Source organism: Neopsephotus bourkii, unplaced genomic scaffold, assembly GCF_033783945.1.
Source record: "Neopsephotus bourkii isolate Nb327-2 ecotype Australia unplaced genomic scaffold, CSIRO-AGI_Nbou_v1 NB_212, whole genome shotgun sequence".
Taxonomy (NCBI): domain Eukaryota; kingdom Metazoa; phylum Chordata; class Aves; order Psittaciformes; family Psittacidae; genus Neopsephotus; species Neopsephotus bourkii.
In genome coordinates this window covers 120,182-143,558 of record NW_026900724.1, presented here as the reverse complement: position 1 = coordinate 143,558, position 23,377 = coordinate 120,182, and the positions used below count along the sequence as shown (strand labels likewise).

Here is a 23,377-nt window from a genome sequence, read left to right as displayed (position 1 = left end):
GCTATAGGGGTTTTCCATACCACACCACATCATGCCCAGTATATAAACTAGGGGGGGTCACCCAGAAGGGCAGATCACTGAGTCGGGCTGGGTATCAGTCGGCAGGTGGTGAGCAGTTGTATTATGCATCACTTGTGTTTATTGGGTATTTTTTCCCTTCCCTTTTAGTTTTATATTCTCTTGCCTTGTCACTTCTGTTATTATTATTAGTAGTAGTAGTTTTATATTATACTTTAGTTACTGGACTGTTCTCATCTTAACCCATGGGATTTACATTCATTCGCTTCTCCTCCCCATCCCACCCAGAGTGGGTGGGGGGTAAGGGGGGGAGTGAGTGAGCAGCTGCGTGGTTCTGAGTTACCAGCTGGGCTTAAACCACGACACACAGGTATGTCAAAACTACAGAGCAACTCTTCATATTGCTAATCTCTACTGAGGTTAACATCATAATTGCTTGCTTTGAGTAAGCACCAACATGTGAGAGAGACGGACTCCAAAATTCTCTCCCCCAAAAATTTGGCTTTATCCCATTCAGAAAATATTCCACAAAAACTATAATCATAAGAGTAAGAATTCCTGCAGACTTACTAAGACATTTTCATTATATGTCAGTGTTTGTCAAAAGGTGGGGCACTAGTTGGCTAATAGGCAGAGGAGTGTTTCAAGTGGGTTGCAGAACACTGGAAAAAACTGTGCTACCTGGAAGTAGGTTAGTCCCAAGACTGTTGCATGAGATAAAGCTACACTTATTGGCCATGAACATTTATACTTTTAAGAAACCTGTCAGCTGCTGTCAGAAATTTGCCTTCCCCAGGAAATGGAGTAATTTTTACATTTGCTGCCTGCAATTGCAACCAGTTCCTGCTCCCTATCTCGAAGAACCAAAGTTATTGGAACTGTTCAGCCTGGAAAAGAGAAGGCTGAGTGGAGACCTCATAGCAGCCTTCCAGTATCTGAAGGGGGCCTATAGGGATGCTGGGGATGGACTCTTCGTTAGGGACTGTAGTGATAGGACAAGGGGTATTGGGTTAAAACTTAAACAGGGGAAGTTTAGACTGGATATAAGGAGGAAATTCTTTCCTGTTTGGGTGGTGAGGCACTGGAATAGGTTGCCCAAGGAGGTTGTGAATGCTCCATCCCTGGCAGTGTTCAAGGCCAGGTTGGATGAGGCCTTGGGTGATATGGTTTAGAGCGAGGTGTCCTTGCCCATGGCAGGGGGGTTGGAACTTGATGATCTTAAGGTCCTTTCCAACCCTAACTATTCTATGATTCTATGATTCTAATTAATGCAACAGTCCACAAGGAGTGGGGAGAATCCACCTTAGGAAAAGAAAGACTGCAAGTGGCTGAACAGAAAGCAGCCAAGTTAAGGTGCAAAATATCCAAATGTCTGTGTGTATTACAAAAACCAGAGTCAGAAGACTTAGCACCTAAGATGTTCTTACACATTAAAACCATGCTCACTAAAGGATGGCAAAATTCTATTATTTTTTTTAAGTTTGTAATTTAGCTTGTAAGTATTTGTAAGGTTCAAAGACTTGGTTCCGATGGCTCAGACATTTTCAAATTGTGCATTGCCACTTACAAATGAAAGCAAAGGAAATATTCTCTCTAAATACACCCTACAAATTATTTACATCCTTTATAGTGCCTATAAACTCAAGGACAGGTCATTGTAAGATTTTACATTATCATATGTGCATTTCTGAATCATCACAATATAAATTTTTACCAATATGATACACCTTCCTGAACTTGTCAATTTGATTTTGAAACCTAAGTCAAGTACTTCACTCATACATACACAGAAACCACATAGAAACTTTTATGTCTTTGCCTGAAGGATAATAATGCCTGTGTAAACTCAAGGCCTCATAAAAATCCTAAACCTATATCACAGTATCACAGTATGTTAGAGATTGGAAGGGACCTCAAAAGATCATCTAGTCCAATCCCCCTGCCGGAGCAGGAACACCTAGATAAGGTTACACAGGAACGTGTCCAGGCGGGTTTTGAGTGTCTCCAGAGAAGGAGACTCCACAACCTCCCTGGGCAGCCTGTTCCAGTGTTCTGTCACCCTCACTGAGAAGAAGTTTCTTCTCAAGTTTAAGTGGAACCTCTTGTGTTCCAGTTTGCACCCATTGCCCCTTGTCCTATCATTGTTTGCCACTGAGAAGAGCCTGGCTCCATCCTCGTGACACTCCCCCTTTATATATTTATATGCACTAATAAGGTCACCCCTCAATCTCCTCTTCTCCAAACTATAGAGACCCAGCTCCCTCAGTCTTTCCTCATAAGGGAGATGCTCCACTCCCTTAATCATCTTAGTTGCCCTGCGCTGGACTCTCTCCAGCAGGTCCCTGTCCTTCTTAAACTGAGGGGCCCAGAACTGGACACAATATTCCAGATGAGGTCTCACCAGGGCTGAGTAGAGGGGAAGGAGGACCTCTCTCGACCTACTAACCACCCCCCTTCTAATACAACCCAGGATGCCATTGGCCTTCTTGGCCACAAGGGCACAGTGTCGGCTCATGGTCACCCTGTCGTACACCAGGACCCCCAGGTCCCTCTCCCCTACACTGCTCTCTAACAGGTCATTCCCCAATCTATACTGGAACCTGGGGTTGTTCCTGCCCAGATGCAGGACTCTACGCTTTCCCTTGTTATATTTCATCAAGTTATTCCCCACCCAACTCTCCAGCCTGTCCAGGTCTCGCTGAATGGCAGCACAGCCTTCTGGCGTGTCGGCCACTCCTCCAAGCTTAGTGTCATCAGCAAACTTGCTGATAGTACACTCAATTCCCTCATCTAAATTGTTGATGAATATATTAAATAATACTGGTCCCAGTACCGACCCTTGAGGCACTCCACTAGATACAGGCCTCCAACTAGACTCCGCCCCATAGACTACAACTCTCTGGCTTCTCTCCTTCAGCCAGTTCACTATATACCTAATAAAAATCCTAATCCTGTAAACCTATAATTACAACTATAAACACACGTGCAAGATCCTATGTAACAGCAGCCATACCAATACTCAATGAGTAACTGGCTGTAAAGTTGCCTTATTGATAGTGCCTTTGAAATTAAGGAGTCTAAGCGCATAATTCTCCAGTATACACAGCAATGATATTTCATAGCAAATTATGGAACTTTTTCCAAACAAAACATTATGGTACAGTACAGCTATTCTTCTACAAGATTTTCTAACTATATGTAGAAGAGTTTAAAATAAGAACTAATTTTTATACAGATGAATCTGAGCAAAGCAGCATATCTAATGACATACTAAAAATTATACACTTGTCTAAGTATTGAAAAACTTTCTGTTCTACATTTGTAATTAGCTCACATTCTACTGTGCTCATAACAATCACTGTATTCCAGTCAAAAAGGCCAAGAGTGTAGTTTCTTAAATTTAGTCTATGTCAGTAATGTTGCCTAAACTAATGGTTGAACATACATGTTAACTGACATAAAATGAGGTACTACTATATATCACAGAATATGTGTCCTAGGTTCAGCAGTAGCAGACATTTCCTCCTTCTTAGTAGCTGCAGCAGTGCTATGTTTTTCACTTTAGACTGGGAACAGTGCTGATAACACACCAATGCTTTTGGTTATTGCTAAGTAATTCTTACCCCAATCAAGGACTTTTTCAGTCTCATGCTCTGCCAGGGAGAAAAGGCACAGGAAGCCGGGAGGAAGCAGAGACAGGACACCTGACCCAAACAACCCAAAAGGGTCTTCCATACCACAGCACATCATGCCCAGTATATAAACTGGGGGGAGTTACCCAGAAGGCACAGATTGCTGCTTGGGTCAGGCTGGGTATCGGTCAGCAGGCAGTGAGCAATTGTATTCTCTCCCTTTGTTATTTCCCTTACCTTTATTATTACTGGTGGTAGTAGTAGTAGTTTTGTATTATACCCTAGTTACTGGACTGTTCTTATCTCAACCCATGGGAGATACATTCTTTCAATTCTCTTCCCCATCCCTCTGGGAGCAGGGGAAGGAAGAAGTGGGGGGAGTGAACGAGTGGCTGCATGGTTCTGAGTTACTGGCTGGACTTAAGCCACAACAGTATGATACAAACAAAAAAGTATTTTCCCAAACAAGCTGCAATAACATTGAAAACTGCTATTCAGTTTAAGAAATTCTTTTATACTACAGTACCTACCAGTTGAGAACTCTGATTGGATTGTACCAACTTAACCTGAGGAGGCTGCACTGTATTTGATACAGAGACTGTGCAAATGTTGTTTGGTTGCCTTATTCCTATTGTCTGTTTGGTGACAACAGAGGAAATGCTTCCAGAGGCAGATTGAGGTATAACTTGTGATAGCCTGGTTTGTTGAAGTGACTGCTGAGATGGCTGTCCTTGCAAAACTGAATGTTGACTGTTCAGTAAAGATTGTCTCAGTGCAGGTAGACTTTTCTAAAAACAGAAGAAAGTTTATGTAATAACAAAATTTAGCAGGTTGACAAAAAAACACATTTAAATTTGCTGTAAACATAATTAAAAGAATGCAGCTTGCTTTCCCATTTTTCTATCAGCCTATTCAATAAAAAGAAATAAGATTGAACATATCTTGTAAGAGGCAAGAATCCATTTATCTTTTTAATAAGCTTTCAATTTGGATTTAGCAACCCTGTAGATTTTGATGTGGCCTAACTCCACCATAGCCATAAAATAGAACACTCCCCTCCTCAAAACTATCTAGAACTTGTAGCTTAGGTCTTTGGAAGGGTAACAACTGGAAATAAAAGCAGCAAAACCATAGAACAGCCCTATTCCCATTGCATGCTGGAAGTAGTAAGCTGCACCAATTTACTTCTGACATGCCTCCAGTACCTAGAACAAGATGATTCAGCTGCTGGTGCCTTACATCAATAGCTGTTTACTGCATTTTTACTGATCTAATGTATTCTGACTGGATTAGAAAAAATGTACTATTGTATGTTTCATGTTCAGACCAGTTCAACAAAAAAAACAGTTCTAAAAGGCTATACTGTACCTTCACAAACTTTTTACTATTTTAAGTGGTAGTAGAGTTCTTTCGAATTGCTCGCCCCAGGCAGTTGTAGAATGCAAGTGCATCTAACCCAAGCTACAGTTCTTTCTAAACTTCTAATATTTATTTAAAAACTTAGTGCCTGTTGCCAAGAAAGGACTTCAAAGAAAGGAAACAAGATAAAACTTATCATGATTCCATAAGTGACTGCAGTGTAAAAGCAGGAAAAGGCACAAATAAGGGTTAATGATACTTGAAAAAACATAAGCACAGGGAGAGAGATCTGAAAAGCTGCAGGGAGAGAAGAGAGGAGATCTGCCCTAAACTGAGAAGTTTTGGACTAGAAGAAAAACGCTTTTAGAATTACAGTTGTGGTATTGTTGGGGCATAATTAAACACACTCTGTACATTTGCATATAATCTTGCATATGGATGCTATTGTAGCTTATGTACAAGAACCAATTAAAAGTTAAATTTACCCCCACATATACTAACTTAGGACCCAACAATAAATCCATTTGGTATTACATCAGAATTTCGATCTTAGATTAGTTCCAGATTACAAGCAGGATCAGCTAATCAATTATTTTAAACATATTTTTTAAAAGTATATTCTAAAACTTAATGCATTGACATTTTCATTGAAATAGATTTATATAAGCAATATTTGCATTACCTTAAGGAAAGGTATGAGATACGGCTGAGGAGATGACCTGAGTTCTGATTGAAGGCGGCCTGTAAATTCTTCTGGATCAATCTTTGCATCCTTCAGGGGGAAGAAGAAAAAGCATCAACAACTCAGATGAGCTGTTTTGTTGTTTTTTTTCTAGATAATGTATATGTATATATCTCTAGCTAAATAGGCTACCATATCAAGAAAAACTTTCAAAGCTGAAGTCCCTCAACTCCTCTGTATCTATAAAATCCTTCTGTCAAAAGCTAATATGTATATGTAAGAAGCCCCTCAGAATTTAGGGAGCTCCCTCAGGCATGCACAATTCAAGACACAATGAGATCCCACACACACTTAAGTCTTTTTTCAGGATTCCATTCTCATGCTAACATTTACATAGTGCATTCTTTTTAAAAAATTAAAAAATTGATTAAAAAAAACAGGCTGTTGAAGTAAGCTTACAAGCCATTATAAAATTCCCCAGCCCTTGTAATACAAAAATTACCTTTACTTAATTCCAAAACCAATTTTGAAGGTTCAGTTTAACTTAGTAGAATATGTGTATACATATACATAAAGCTATATATGTAAAGCATCTGCATATATAAAAGTATACATATAAGTATATATAATTTCCACCTACATAAATGTATGCATATATATGTATATACTCACAAAATATACACTTAAATATATGAAATATATATTCAGTAGTTTGTTTAGTAGCTAATACAGAAGAACTCTAACTCAGGTGTATTTTATAATACTTCTAAAGTATCATTAGTTACTGTCATGGTTTGAACCCAGGACAGTTACAATCTTAGGTTGCAATAAATACACTGATTAGCTTTTCTGGACTGATATAGAACAAGAACAAAACCAACCTTCAATAAATTTATTTATTTTTATATATATAAATATATATATCTCATTACTTTGTTTAAAATATTTTAAGTCATTACCTTTACTTAACTAATCTTAGTTTTCAAAAATTAAAACAAGTTTTTACAGGAACCACTGAATGTGGCACCTACTTGAAAAAAGTCTTAGGCTTGTCTAAATACACAGGTTTCTTTGTCAATCAATTCAAAAAAATATGTATCAACTGCTTTTAAATCTAAGTTCTTCATAGACTACATTTAATCTTTTTAAGAAGCTTGACCATTTTGTTCCGCTCTACAGTAACATCTGTGTGCAACTCACTTATACAATTCACTGAAACACATATTGCACTGGAGACTACTGTAAGTCATATTTTTTTCTGGGCCCAAGGACTCTGTCTAGCTGAAACACAACTTTGCCTCTTGAAATCCACTTACAGTTAAGGCTCCATGCAGGGGCACCTGTCTGCAGAACTGCCTGGACTCAACAGCTTAGCAAAACACTTTTCCTTCAGCCCTAAAAACTCTAAATCACATTGTGGAGGCATGCATCTACATTCAATCTGTGGTTAAAACATTAAATAGCTTCTTAGTGTTTAAGAAAAGACTATGGTTTGGAGGAAAAGAAACTTAGTGAGTCCTCAAGGAAAAATCCTGTATTTTACTATCTTTTTCTGAATAAATAACAAGCTTAATAGATAAATGACAAAATGAAAGATAACCAAATTATTTACCAACAAATCTTGAACTAGAGCTTTCACATTATGGGATGTTTCTGGAGATGGTGAATTATGAGAAGCAAGTTTTATAAGGGTAGCTAAGAAGTTTTTGCATTTTTTCACATTCTCTTGCATTTCCTGCAAAAGCCAAAGAAAAGAAGTATCAGACCTATGATATTTTGCAATCAGGATCAATGCATGCTCTGATCACTATAAATAGGAAAAATGATGAAATTGCTCTAATTGAGGCAGGACACTGAAATACATCTACAGCTATTTTACTAAGGCTGCTAGGTACCTGACATTTTTTTCAATTTTTATGTAACAGAACATCATACCTCACAAATATTAACAAACAAACAACAAAGAAAAAATCAGAGAAATATATTTAATATTTTTCAGTTTGTTTCGATAAAAATAACCTTAAATATGAGAAGTAAAACAACAATCTGTTGGAGATGCATTCTCCTTTGATATGCCCAAAACACAATGTACAATGTTCCCCAAGCTATCTTAATTTGTTAAATTATTGATTCAGTATGTTTCTATATAATGCAGCTACAGCAGTAAAATCAAATTAGAAATAGTCCTAAAATATCTAATCTTTTATTCATCAGTAGGAAAAGAAATGCTTTACACCAATAAAAATAAAGGCCTGAAAAAATTAATTACTCCTAGAAACAAAGACGTTACAGTTCAGCGCAACCACAGTTTTGAGGCCCAGCAACATGATAATAATGAAGTTCATAGACTGAAGGCCTGACTGGTCTGTCAGCAGAAAGAGAATAGTTCTTTCACTACTGACACATACATGGTAGGATGGGTAAAGCTGATCACAAGTGTTCATCTCAGAATACATATCCCATTTAGCTGAAACGAAGGGCAAGGTTTCTTGTTTGTAAAATATTTGTTCCATCACAGAAAGTACGCTTGCATGAAGAAAAAGTTCTTCCTGCTTCTGAATAGACCTGAGAAGATTATAAAGTACTAAGAAAACTAAGCTTCTAATATGTTTGATTATAATTTGATGGATGGACCACTCGGTGGATAAAGAACTGGCTGAATGGCCGCACACAGAGTTGTGGTCAATGGCTCAATGTCCGGCTGGAGACCTGTAACGAGTGGTGGCCCTCAGGGATCGGTGTTGGGACCGGTCTTGTTTAACATCTTCGTCGCTGACATGGACATTGGGATTGAGTGCGCCCTCAGCAAGTTTGCCGATGACACCAAGCTGTGTGGTTCGGTTGATACGCTGGAGGGAAGGAATGCCACCCAGAGGGACCTTGACACGCTTGTGAGGTGGGCTGATGCCAACCTCATGAAGTTTAACCATGCCAAGTGCAAGGTCCTACACCTGGGTCAGAGCAATCCCAGACACAGCTACAGACTGGGCAGATAAGAGATTCAGAGCAGCTCTGCGGAGAAGGACTTGAGGGTGCTGGTGGATGAGAAAATGAACATGAGCCAGCAGTGTGCGGTTGCAGCCCAGAAACCCAACCGTATCCTGGGCTGCATCAAAAGGAGTATGACCAGCAGGTTGAAGGAGGTGATCCTGCCCCTTTATTCTGCTCTCATGAGACCTCACTTGGAGTACTGTGTACAGTTCTGGTGTCCTCAACATAAAAAAGACATGGATCTGTTGGAACAAGTCCAGAGGAAAGCCACGAGAATGATCAGGGGACTGGAGCACCTCCCATATGAAGATCGGCTGAGAAAGTAGGGACTGTTCAGCCTGGAGAAGACAAGGCTGAGTGGAGACCTCATAGCAGCCTTCCAGTATCTGAAGGGGGCATATAAGGATGCTGAGGATGGAATCTTCATTAGGGACTGTAGTGATAGGACAAGGGGTAATGCGTTAAAACTTAAACGGGGAAAGTTTAAATTGGATATAAGAAGGAAATTCTTTCCTGTTAGGGTGGTGAGGCACTGGAATAGGTTGCCCAAGGAGGTTGTGAATGCTCCATCCCTGGCAGTGTTCAAGGCCAGGTTGGACGAGGCCTTGGGTGATATGGTTTAGAGTGAGGTGTCCCTGCCCATGGCAGGGGGGTTGGAACTTGATGATCTTAAGGTCCTTTCCAGCCCTAACTTTTCTATGATTATATGACAGGAAGGATATATTAGTAAAATGTGTCCCAAAAAGAAACAAAAGCAGAAAGAAAATGTCAACTCTGTCCCAGATGCAAGAAAGGATATCACTGGAGCAATCAGTGTAAATATAAATTTGATAAGGATGGGAATCCTTTGTTGGGAAAATCCAGGGGGAGCACGGCGAAACCCGGTGCCCCTCAAAACAACAGGGTTTTTGCAGCAAACACTCCATCTCCAACCTTGCAGCTGCCACAATAGGCAGCACTGGGTTGGATTTGGCAACAAGCACCGTCAACTGTGCTGCTCCTATGCAAAGATATCAATGGACTGTTTTGCCACGAGGAATGAAGAACAGTCCAGCAATCTGTCAGCTAGTAGTTTCCACAACTATATCACCAACTAAGAGTGCATTTCCTGAATCGATAATTTATCATTATATGGATGACATTTTGGTCTGTGCAGAAATGGAACAATATTTAGAAACTACTGTTAATCATTTAACAGAAAATTTATGTTGGTTTTGACTACAAATTGCCCAGGAAAAAATACAAAGAATGCCACCCTGGAAATATTTGGGGTGGGTGCTAACTGAAAGAACAGTAAAGTCTCAGAAGCTAAAATTGGCAAACAAAATCACAAAATAGAATGATTTACAGAAGCTGTTAGGTACTATTAATTGGGTGCGTCCTATGTTGGGTATTACTAATGCCGACCTTGAACCACTCTTTGATTTATTATAAGGGGACTCAGACGTGAATTCTCCTTGCTAGCTTGCCCCTAAAGCTACTGAAGCTTTGAATATAATGACTCAAAAAATTGAGAGGCTACAGGCAGATAAAGTGCATTTACACTTGCCGATTTCTCTACTCATTGTTAATATGCAACGAAGGCCATTAGGAGTTATATGTCAAATTGACAGTAACTCTGTTTACTTTTTGGAATGGGATTTTTTACCACATACCCAGAGAAAGACTGTGACAGGACTGTTAGATATGATTGCTGACTTAATCGCCAAAGGCCCTACGAGGGTTCAACATTTAACAGGCAGTGACCCTGCAGAATTGTATTTACCATTAACTGTAACAGACTTTCAGTTCCTTTTTGCTCAGTCTGTTTCTTTCCAAATAGTGTTAGTAGACTTTACAGGAAAAAAAATAATTATGGTACTCTGAAACATAAATTGCTAAAAGCTTTTTCAGATTTTGACCTACAGGAGCTATTTGTAATTCAAACACAACCCATTCAGGATACTAAAACCATTTTTGTTGATGGTTCTGGAAAAACTGGCAAAGCTGCTGTTGTTTGGTTTGAAAATGATTCCTGGCAATCCTCTGTTATACATGTGGATGGCTCTACATAGCTTGTTGAAATTGCTGCAGTCTTACATGGGCTACAGTTGTTCCCTGCAGAATCCTTAAATATTGTTTGTGACTGAGAATACGTTGTTTGATTGTTACCACACCTCCCTTTTAGTGTCTTAAAAGAAATCAATAACTGTGCACTTTCTGACATTTTGCTGAAGCTAAAACACTGTTTGGAAATTAGGAATTATTCTGTTTTTATTGGTCATATTAGATCGCATTCCAACCTGCCTCGCCCTTTAACTGCAGGTAATGACATAGCAGACTCCTTGACTGTTAACACTGTGCAGTTTACTTCTGCAGCTGCTTCACCTTCCTTTTTTCATCAGAATGACTCTGCTTTAAAGAAACAGTTTAACCTCTCTTCTTCTCCAGCAAAGCAAGTTGTCAGGTCTTGCCCTGTCAGTCAACAGCTCAGTCCTCATTTGCCATGGGTTTAAATCCTCATGGCTTAAAGGCGAATGAGATTTGGCAAATAGATGTTACACACATTGCTTCCTTTGGTGCCTTTAAATATGTTCATGTGTCTGTTGACACATTTTCACGTATGATTTCAGCCTCTGCCCATAAAGGAAAGAAGGCTCGTGATGTTATCCAACATTTAACGCGTGCCTTTGTACCTTAGGAGTTCCTTCCCAGTTGAAAACGGGTAATGGCCCTGCATATAATTCATTGGCTTTATCACGATTTTTACAGCAATGGGGTGTCACACATGTCACTGATATTCCCCACTCCCCTACAGGCCAGGGGATTGTGGAATGAACTCATGCTGTTCTGAAATCCATGCTACAAAAACAAAAAAGGGGGAATATAGTCCCTCAAGAACAATTAGACAATGCCATCTATACATTGAATTTTTTAAATTGCACTCAATCTTCCATGAATACTCCTGTCACTGCACTGTAATGACATTTTGGCTCTGACAGTCCACCTTCAGAACGTGCTAAAGTGTGGTATTGTGGTCCTTTGGGCCCACAGAAATGGGAAGGGCCAGTATAACTGATAACCTGGGGGAAGGGGTATGCTTGTGCCCTCCTACCTACAGGTCCATGGCAGCTGCCTGCAAAGTTTGTCAAGCCATACCATGAGCTGAACAGACAAGTTAAAGGACCCGATGCCTCAGCTGCAGGAGCTGACCTTGAAGACCCCAAGCAGAATGAGACAGAGGAAGAGAAAAAGGCATGATTTGTAAAACATCACTTGGGGGCAATTGAAAAGTCTCTGTAACCAGATTGTGGTTAACAATTCAAATATGTGTGCTTGCAACACAGCTATTATTAGAGGCTGTGATTTTGTGCATAAACCACCTGTATTTACTATCCAGTTGCTAATAAGAAACAACACCTTGTGGCCTTTGGATTTGTCACTTGTAGAAGAGATGTTAGAGCATGGAAATTTACAGCAGCAGCTAGAAAATGCTAAGGCAGAAGCTAGAAAAATCCTAGTAACTGTATATCACAATGACAGTGTTTTAAAATAGGTAACGGAACAAATTAAGATGGTGGGAGAACACCACTGGTAGGAAATTTCTTTGGCTGGTCCTTCACTGCCACGAGCATCTTCAAAGCACTGCTGTACCCTGTAGTAGTTATACTGCTAATGTAAATCTGTGTGTGCTTTGCCATAGTAGCGACATAGTAACATACTGGAAGAGGCAGGTGAAACTCCACTGACAACAAGGTGCAAGGACTAAGGTTGGCCAAATGCCTCCTACCATATTTAACGGTAAGACTGGGTTGGCCTCTGTTTGCCACCAAGAAGAACCTTTAGCTCTGCTGTTGGCTGCAACCCGGCAAGCATTGAGCAGTGGGAACACATGCCATGCCAAACCTTGATGTGAGGTATGGCCTCCTCTGTTATAACAGGGCCATCCAGGAGGGAAGGGCAGGCCAAGCAGCCTGCAGTTGGCATGAGAGATGATTTAGTCCAAATCCCCTGCACAAGCAGGGTCACCTAAAGCAGGTTTCATCATTCTCACAGTAAAAAAGCAAAAGTTAGCACAAATAACTATTATAAGTAATAATAATATAATAAGTAACTATTGTATTTGAACTTTCCATCTTTAAATGCTAATGTCAAGAAACTGATCTTGTGTGATTTAAGACTCCTCAAGCAGAGAAGGGGATAAGGAAAGCCAAGGACTGTGCTTTTGGAAGCAATAGCATCTATTCTCCAGGTTCCCAAGACTCCCAGTCCATTTGGCCAATGCATTAGTGAGATCTTGTATCACAGTATCACAGTATGCTAGAGATTGGAAGGGACCTCAAAAGATCATCTAGTCCAATCCCCCTGCCGGAGCAGGAACGCCTAGATGAGGTTACAAGGAATGTGTCCAGGCAGGTTTTGAATGTCTCCAGAGGAGACTCCACAACCTCCCTGGGCAGCCTGTTCCAGTGTTCTGTCACCCTCACTGAGAAGAAGTTTCTTCTCAAGTTTAATTGGAACCTCTTGTGTTCCAGTTTGTACCTATTACCTCTTGTCCTATCATTGTTTGCAACTGTGCTGGGTTTAGCAGTAGCAGTCATTTTTCTCCTTCTTGGTAGATGGTGCAGTGCTGTGTTATAACTTTCGGGCTGGGAGCAGAGCCGATAGAAATGATGTTTTGGTTTGGCCAAGGACTTTGTGAGCCTCATGCTCTTCCAGGGAGGAGGGGAAGCCGGGAGGAAGCAGAGACAGGACACCTGACCCAAAATGACAAAGAAGTATTCCATACCACAGCATGTCATGCCCAGGATGTAACTGGGAGTTAGCCGGAAGGGCTAGGTGGACTACAGGGTTGGACTAGGTATCGGTCGGTGCTTGGTCGGGCTGGTGGGGCGAGTTATCGGTCAGCTGGTGATGAGGTGTTGTATTCTCTTCCCTTGTTATTTCCTTTATCATTACTATTATTGGTGGTAGCAGTAGTGATTTGTGTTATACCTTAGTTAATAAACTGTTCTTATCTCAACCCGTGGGAGTTGCATTCTTTCTGATTCTCCTCTCTGTCCCTCCAGAAGTAGGGGGAGGGCAAGAAGAGGGGGAGAGTCGGTGAACAAGCTGTCTGGCTGGGGTTAAACCACAACAGTTCTTTTTGGCACCCAACGTGGGGCACAAAGGTTTGAGATAATGACAGATCTGACCGGATTAATAGTCACTCATCACAATGCTGATTTATTGGCTCTCAGAGTTGTTCCTCTTGATCTCACAGCTTCAGAATGTTGTAACTTACTTAGAGCCGGTATTTGCTGTGTTAGTGTTTATCAAGTGTGGGGCTTGGGCTAAGGTTCCTGTCTCACTGTACTTTATGGCAATGACTTGTAATACGGGCGAGCTCCAGCAGCAGGGCGGGACGGACGTGGCCGTGGACTGGTACCTGGCCGTCCGGCTGCTCCTCACCGTCCTGGCCCTCGCCCTCGCCTCCGTCTGCGTGAGGCCACGGGGAGCCGAGGGGGAGCGGCCCCGGGAGCCGGCAGCTGCTGAAGCGGCCCGGGAGAGCGGCCCCGGGGACCAAGCGGGAGAGGGACCGGAGGCCGCAAGGGGACGGCTGCCGGTGGAGGAGGTCGGGGCGGTCGAGGAGCGGAAGGAGGCGGCTGCCGAGCAGCGGGAGAAGGAGGCGGAGGAGCCGAGCCCCGTGGAGGAGCCGAGCCCCGCGGCCGAGCCCAGCCCCGCGACGGCCGAGAGCATTCCCCGGAAGCCGCCCGCCGAGCCCCAGGAGGACGCAGGAGACCCCGCAGCATTTCCCAGCAAGGCAGAGGAGGAAGAGCTGGACTCAGAAAAAGAGAAGCTGGTGGTGAGAGAGCCGGCAAGCACAGCAGCTACACCAGCCCCAGTGACAAGTACAGCAGCATCGCTTGAGAGTTCTGAAGGTTTTGAATGGCCTTTGGGTACCCTTGGGACCTGCCTGCTGATTGTGATGGTGATCAGCATGTTGGCACACACACAGACTGTGTTTTACCCACCACCATTTTGTCTGATCTCAAAAGTTAAGCAGAGTCGGGTTTGGGTCTTGTCTGGGGTTAGACAACGATATGGGAGGACCAAGAGGTTTCCCCCAAGGCTGGACAGTCATGAGTGGCAGGGCATGTGGGACAGTATGGGCAAGTATCTAGTCCACTGGGCCCCTCCAGTGCTTTGGAAGCATTGGAGATGGAAGGACAGTGAATTATTTTGAGCCTGGTGGGCCCATGACCCTTAAGGCCAACAGAGCAGAGGTGCAACATAGAGATGGACTCATGATCAAGGGGTGGACTTAGCAATGGACACTACTGCCCAGGTTATTCATGAGTGTGAACACTGCACACAGCCTCTCCTGCTCTGAAAGACTGTTACAAGAGATGGAGCCTGACATCATGGACCAGATGGACTCAGCAGCTTTATAGGGACTAGTCCATGCACTAAGATAGAATTGCACTTAGATAAGAGTGATGGTATATTGAAAATGTAGGATCTGAGCATGACGTGAATGGTATGGAATAAGGGGTGGATAATGTCCTGGGTTTAGCAGTAGCAGTCATTTTTCTTTCTTGGTAGCTGGTGCAGTGCTGTGTTTTGACTTTCATCTGGGAACAAAGCTGATAAAAATGATGTTTTGGTTTGGCCAAGGACTTTGTGAGCCTCATGCTCTGCCAGGGAGGAGGGGAAGACAGGAGGAAGCAGAGGCAGGACACCTGACCCAAACTGACCAAAGAAGTATTCCATACCACAGCATGTCATGCCCAGGATGTAACTGGGAGTTAGCCGGAAGGGCTAGGTGGACTGCAGGGTTGGACTAGGTATCGGTCGGTGCTTGGTCAGGCTGGGGGGGGGGGCGAGTTATCGGTCGGCTGGTGATGAGGTGTTGTATTCTCTTCCCTTGTTATTTCCTTTATCATTACTATTATTGGCTGCAGCAGTAGTGATTTGTGTTATACCTTAGTTATTAAACTGTTCTTACCTCAACCCGTGGGAGTTGCATTCTTTCTGATTCTCCTCTCCATCCCTCCAGAAGTAGGGAGAGGGCAAGAAGAGGGGGGGAGTAGGTGAACAAGCTGTCTGGCTGGGGTTAAACCACGACAGCAACTGAGTAGAGCCTGGCAATTGCTTGTAAAGGCCAAAGTTTGCCCTGCTAAAGTCCAGGGTTGCAATTCTACTTGCTATTCTACTGGTCCTACCACACAAGATCCTGAATTCCACCATCTCGTGGTCGCTGCAACCAAGGCAGCCCCCAACCTTTACTGCTTTGACCAGACCCTCCTTGTTAGTGAGGATGAGATCTAGCAGCGCTCCTCTCCTAGTTGGCTCATCCACCATTTGCATGAGGAAGTTATCATCCATACACTGGAGGAACCTCCTGGACTGTGGTTGGGTTGCCGAGTAGTCCTTCCAGCAAACATCAGGGAAGTTAAAATCTCCCATGACGACCACGGCCTGTGACTGTGAGGCCACTCTCAGCTGCCTGTAGAAGGCATCGTCAACTTCCTCACCCTGATCTGGTGGCCTGTAACAGACACCCACCCACCCTGCCAGCCTGCCCCTTCATTCTCGCCCACAGACTCTCAACTTACTTGTCATCTGTCCCCGGACAGAACTCAATGCATTGTAGCTGCTCTCGCACATAAAGAGCAACCCCACCACCCCGCCTAGCTGGCCTGTCTTTCCTGAAAAGGACATAGCCCTCCATGACTATATTCCAGTCATGTGAGCTGTCCCACCATGTCTCTGTAATTGCCACCAGGTCATAATCTCCTGACTTAACACAGTTTTCTAACACTTCCTGCTTATTTCCCATGCTGCGCGCATTGGCGTACAGACATTTCAGGGAGCGAGCTGAGCACACCGATTTCACCCTAGGATTACAGGAGGCCTCCCAGTCTTTGCAGCCTGGACATCGCCGCTTTGCTTTGCTTTTCCTCCATATCATAGAATCATAGAATGGTTAGGGTTGGAAAAGACCTTAAGATTATCTAGTTCCAACCCTCCTGCCATGGGCAGGGATGCCTCACACTAGATCATGTCACCCAAGGCTCTGTCCAAACCGTCCTTGAACACTGCCAGAGATAGTACCTAGAGATTTGTTGCCAACTTGTGAAGAATTGAAGTCAAAGTATCATGCAAAACAAAAAAGGGGGAGATGCGGGAACTGCAAACCATCCTGTTCCGACTACATGGATAATTAAAGAAGAATTACTGACAGTGCACCTGGATCTTGAGTAAGCCAGGGAGCATTTGGGTGCAAGGTTGAGCTGGGAAACAGCCTGGGGAGTGACTGTTTATAGAATGGAATTTATAGTGACTGAAAACAGTCACTGGGAAAGATGTAGTTGCTGTTTGGTTTCATGGCTCAGACCCATATCTGTATGCTATATATTACCACGCTTGAGTACATAAAGTAGAACTAATTGTGAAAGCAGTGTGTTTGTGTGTGTGTATGTTTAGCCTCTTTCTTTACAGACACCACAATCGCTCAACACCTGTGTAACAGCGTGACTATACATTCATTATCAATTTCTGGGATTATGTTCCTGATAAAAGCAAACATAGAATCATATAATAGTTTGGGTTGGAAGGGACTTTAAAGCTCGGCTAGTTCCAATCCCCTGTCATGGGCATGGACACCTTCCACTAGACCAGGTTGCTCAAAGCCCCATCTAACCAAGCCTTGAACACTGCCAGGGATAGGGCAGGCACAGTTTCTCTGGGCAAGCTGTGATAGTGCCTCGCCACCCTCACAGGGAAGAATTTCTTCCCAATACCTAATCTAAATCTCCCCTCTTTCAGCTTAAACCCATTCCCCCTTGTCCTCTCGCTGCATGTCCTACATGAACATTAAACATAAGGACATTAAAATTCACTTCTGAAAAAACATGTAATTACAAACATCCTTTTCTTCACACATCTTTTGGTTTTTATATTGTTACTACTTACTGTGGTATGGGAGAGAATAGAGCCTCCTGGCAGAGTCGCAGCAGATGTACCACTGACAGGTGTAACAGCTGACTGAACAAATTTGGCTTGCACTGGAAGTCCCAGGTGAACAGTAGATGTGGCTACAGAAGTTGGTTGCTAATAAAGGAAAAACAAGCATTTTATTTATATTCCTCCTTAGTAACTTGATCTCCAAGACTTTTTAATAACAGCAATTGCATGAGTAATCATTATTAATGCTGAAAAAAACAAAACCAGACAAACCAGTAATATGTTCTCAAATATATATTCATAAATAATACAAAAATGAGTTTTCTTATGTTCAATGATATGTTCGCAATATTTCTCCTAAAAGCTTTTTTTCGTACAGTTACTTGGAAAAGATCAGGAAAATCACAATGTGACCTGAAAAAAACTGATATTACATTTGATTCATTAGTTCGGTTATAACATTTACTTGTCGGTATTCATCAATATTTGAGTTTATAATTGCCTTCTGTGTGCCTTGATTACACAGCTGAAGCTTTTATTTTTGTGCATTTATCACACACAGACTGCAAGGAATTCACTGCATATGTACAGAAGAGATTAGTGTAGGATGAATGGGAAGTTATATATTGCAAGCTTTCTGAACTTCTGTGTTTGGCACTGCAATCAAAGTATCTTTTCTTAAACTTGGGAAGAGGATGGCTGTATTAATTCCCTACAAAGGTAAATACTACTGTACAGAGGAATGAATTCTGAACCTTCATCAATGCAAGATATAAGGATAAAACCACTGTCTTTCTCCTAAGCCCATATACCAAAGGATATCTATATACTATATAGTAAAGGATATAGTAAAGTATACTATATCCTAAGTATTATCCTAAGCCCATATACTAAAATCCTAAGGGAAAACAGACTGCACCTTCTCTATTTCAGGAGCTTCCACTGTTCCTAGAGAAAGGTGGCTCCTTCCTCACATTCTGTCCTGAATATAGGCCTAGCTGATGAAACGAGATAAATTTTCATGAGAAACCCAATTCCTTTTCCTCCCAAACAGTTGGGAGAAGATCTGGCAAATTATGGCCCTGGGATATGTGAAGAAAAACCTGTATTACCAGGCTGCAGAAGCAGTTTAGAACCTGGACAGTTCTGTACATATCAACCAAACCAATCTCATTCAAGAGCATTTTAAACATTACCTTATTTTCCCTTCCTCTGTTTTTGCAAGTGAAGGAGGAATTAGTTGTCAAGAGGAGCAATTCATAGAGCTGTCAAATTTGATAACTTTTCAGACAACCTTTCTTAATTGTTTTTAAAGAATGTAACACATAATTCATTTTATATTCTCCAGTTATCACTCTTATGAGTTGCCAAATTAGCCGAGCTTTTGCAACTTCTTTAGCATGTTATTTAATAACCTGGGGTTTACGTGTAGTTACATAGCTCATAACAAACATTTTTAAACACAATAATTATTTAAAGTGTATATAAAATTAACACTGAAAGCAATCACTTAGCTGAGTAACTTCTGACAGTGACTAGGAATTAAGACAAGGCGAAAAAAAGCAACCATACTACTTATGAAGCATGAAACCTATGACTTTTTCTGATATGTTCTTCACAGTAAGATTACCCACTTTTGGTGATACATGTGGGTGATAGGGATATAGACAGAAGAAGCCTGGGGAACATAAAGAAAGACTACAAAGCCCTGGGAGAAGTGGCTAAGGGCTCTGGAGCTCAGATAGTCTTTTCGTCAAATGTCCAGGATACAGGGGAGGACCTAAAAAAAACTAGGAGGATTAGCTAAGTTAGTAAACGGTTAAAAGGGTGGTGTCATAGTCAGGGGATTGGGTGTCTTGAACATGGAACCCAAGATTGTACACAAGGCCTACTGGGGATGGTGAAGCTGGTCTGATAAAGAAGAGAAAGAGCAAACAAGAAAGAACAAACAAGAGAAATTAGAGTTGTGTGCATGTCTACAGGGGTATGATATAATAGGCATTGCAGAAACATGGTGGGATGGCTCCTATGACTGGAGTGTTGGAATGGAAGGTTACAGGCTCTTTAGAAAAGACAGGCCTGGCAGGTGGGGAGGGGGAGTTGCCCTTTTGTTACGGATAGGCTGGAGAGTATGGAACTCTGTCTGGGGACAGGTGAGCAGATAACAGAGAGTTTGTGGGTCAGGGTTAAAGGGAAAACAGCGATGGGAGACATTACTGTGGGGATATGTTACAGACCGCCTGATCAAGGAGAGCCTGCGGATGAAGCACTCTATAGACAGATAGGAAAAGCCTCACGCTCACAGGCCCTTGTTCTCATGGGGGACTTCAACCACCCTGACATCTGTTGGAATGACAGCACGGACTGGCACAAGCAATCCAGGAGGTTCCTCGATTGTGTGGAAGACAACTTCCTTCTGCAAGTAATAGAGGAACCGACAAAGAGAGGTGCCATGCTTGACCTTGTGCTCACCAATAGGGAAGGGCTCGTTGGAAATGTGGCACTGCAGGGAAGCCTTGGATGCAGCCATTACAAGATGGTTGAATTTGAGATCCTTAGGACAGTGAGAAGAGCGTGAGGCAAACTCACTGCCCTGGACTTCAAAAGAGCAGACTTTGGCATCTTCAGGAACCTGCTTAGAAATGTTCCATGGGATATAGCCCTAGAGGCCACGGGGGCCCAAGACTCATGGTTGATATTCAAGGATCAGCTGCTACAAGCTCAGGAGTGTTGCATCCAAACTACAAGGAAGTGCAACAGGAGGGCCAGGAGACCTCCTTGAATGGATAAGGAGCTTCTGAGGAAAATTCTAAAGAAAAAAGAGGCTTATAAAAGGTGGAAGCAAGGACAGGAGGCCTGGAAGGGTACAGGGATGTTGTCCGGGAAGCTAGGGACGAGTTAAGGAAACCTAAGGACCAGTTAGAATTAAACTTGGCTAGGGATATTAAGGATAACAGGAAGGGATTCTACAGGTACATAGCAAATAAAAAACAGACTAGAGAGAATGTAGACCCCTCAGGAAGCTCTCGGGAGAACTAGCTACACAGTATTTGGAGAAGGCTGAGGTTCTGAATGACTTCTGTGCCTCAGTCTTCACTGGCAAAGGCTCCGACCACAGCACCCAAGTCTTGGAAGGCAGACGCAGGGCCTGTGAGAATGAAGACCTCAGCCCCACTGTGTGGAGACAGTGTTCTCATGGGAGAATGGATAATTGGTGCAAAAACTGAATAATCCAGAAACATACAGCAAGGCCTTGAGAGGCCCAAGGAAGCTTAAGCAAGCAAGATAAGAAGAAGCAGCTGTAATTTACTGAGTTAATGAGAACTGTGGACTGTTGGCAAGCTTTCCAGGTCAAGTTCTCACACCTCTGCTTAACCAATTGTGTGTTAGTCGCTAAGGGTCTTCAAGACATGTATCCAATCATAATATGCCAAATCACTGTAAATGCCTGTAAGAAATGGTATATAAGGAGTTAAAGCTTTGTAATAAATTGGCATTCGCTGATCACATTGATGGTTCCTGCGTTGTCCGTGACTCCCGCGTCCACAAATGGTGCCCGAACAGGGATCCTCAGATCGGTAACTTGTGGCATGCAAGTTTGAAGGTCTGATCAAAAGAAGAGGGGGCGGAGAGTCGGCCGAAAGTCAGCACTGCCCCGGCGCTGTGAAAGTCAGACATCTGCAAACAGTGGAATAACAGTGGGATCTCACCCTGATCAGGTGAGCGGCTGGGGAGGAGAAGAAGCACTCACCTTCCAAAGAGGAATAGGCAGTGATGGAGCTCCTCCAACATAATTCTCTCTAAGAGAGGACTGCAACATGATAGTGCCACCTCACTGAGGCTGTTAAAGTGGGCCCAGGATCGTAGCTTTATCCCCGCAGAGCAAGCCACCTTTGAAGTTTCTGAATGGGAACGTATAGGTCAGGCGTTGTGGGATGAGATTAGTAAAGGGACAAAGGAAGCCCCAAAGTATTCGTTATGGAAATTGATAATTGAGACTTTAAAGGAAATGAAATCAGAACAGGCAGCAGTGGCATCTGTTTTCCTGGCCACTGCTCCTTCACAAAGTCAGTCAGAGGTAGAGAAGAGTGCTATTTCTATGGTATTTGCCCCCCACCATTGTGCCTGGCATGGCATCACAGAAGCCTCCTCGGCATAAGGGGGAAGATAAAGTGAAACGGCGCTCGCGCCCGAAAGTACAAGTAGAAAGTGCAAACGCGGTCACCTTTGACCTAGAGGAAGAAGGCCCCGAATCAGAATTGGAACCAGACCCAGAGTCTCCAGCAGAACCGGACTTGTACCCTCCCCTTCCTGATACCAACTCAGACTCAGACGGTTCAGACAGTTCGTATACTCAGGCAATTACTGCACATATTTTTTCTGCATATATCTTAGCTCCATATGATATCCGTATGATACCTCAGTCGTTGCTTACTCCCCACCTTCAGATATGGTTTAAAGGGGGCACAGCAGAGGAAAAGTCTGGATACATGGCTACTGCCTTCGCTGCTGCTGTTAAACCCCTTTTACAATGCGGTTAGGGCGATCGTGGGGGTACTAAAGGTATGAGATGTTATAATTGTGGACGGACGGGACATTTTAAAAAGAAACAGTGTACTGTAATGAAAATTAGTTCAGCAGCCCTCCGCCCCCACCCACCCCCCCCACACGGTAGTGTTACTGGTTTTGCAGATAAATGTATTAGATATGACAAATTTGGACACAAGACAATTGAATGTCGTTGCTTTGCAACCTACCATGCCTAGCCCTTTAATAATACCTCAGGGTTGGGATTTAATAGTAATTGATTTTAAAGACTGTTTTTTCACAATTCTTCTACACCCAAGCAATTGTGAAAAATTTGCTTTCTCTGTCCCAGCAATTAACAAAGGAGAGCCTGCTAAGAGATATGAATGGGTTGTTTTACTTCAAGGTATGAAAAATTCTCCTGTTCTTTGTCAACTGTATATTGCCTGAGTATTGCAACCGATCCGATGAAAACTGCAAAAATCTGTTATCACTATATGGATGATATCCTAATTGCAGGCAAAGATTTAAACAAGGACCATCTGCTTTACCTGCTACAATCAGAATTAGTGAAAGCAGGACTGGTAATTGCACCAGACAGAGAGCAGCATGAAGCCCTTGGAAATATCTCGGGTAAATCATTTCCGGAACTGAAATTAGGCCTCAAAAAGTTAAAATTACCACAGAGATAAAAACCTTGTCTGACGTGCAGAAATTGATGGGTGATATTCAATAGATCTGCCCTTTGTGTGGAATCACAAATGATGATCTGACTGATCTTATGCCCCTTTTAAAGGGTGAGTCAAAGGAAAAAAAAAAATTCGATTAAAAGGTCAAAATGAGGCCTTAGATCACATCATGACAAAAATCACCACCTCTTATGCTGCTCAATGGAATCCAGATTTACAGGTTATTCTGTTTATTGTTAACAGTGAGTATTATCCATTTAGTCTACTAGCACAGTGGGATCTTCAAAAGACTAATCCTTTATGCATTTTAGAATGGATTTTCCTATGTAAAACTGTAACTACTCGCTTAGAAGTATTTGCTCGTTTGATTATACGAGGTCGTTCACATTCTCAGGAAATTAAGGGCTGTGATCCATCACAAATTTGTTTGCCACTTACCAGGGTATGGTTAGACTGGGCACAACAATCTAACTCTGCTGTTCAGTTTGCTCTGATAGGTTTTGTTGGTCCTCTTAATATACATTTTCCACCTCATAAGATGTTTACAATCC

The 23,377-nt window shown here is 42.5% G+C and overlaps 1 protein-coding gene across 1 annotated transcript in view; it reads right to left on the bottom strand.

Annotated features, from left to right (window-relative positions):
- Positions 1-23,377, bottom strand: part of LOC133207445 (transcription initiation factor TFIID subunit 4-like) — a 93,937-nt gene that overhangs the window by 36,271 nt on the left and 34,289 nt on the right. Inside the window, exons 3-6 of the mRNA XM_061344361.1 lie at positions 17,539-17,757; positions 7,304-7,495; positions 5,692-5,781; positions 4,181-4,438 (exon numbers count right to left, since the gene is read on the bottom strand). Coding sequence (XP_061200345.1) covers positions 4,181-4,438; positions 5,692-5,781; positions 7,304-7,495; positions 17,539-17,757 — 759 coding nt within the window. The remainder of the gene's footprint in view (positions 1-4,180; positions 4,439-5,691; positions 5,782-7,303; positions 7,496-17,538; positions 17,758-23,377) is intronic.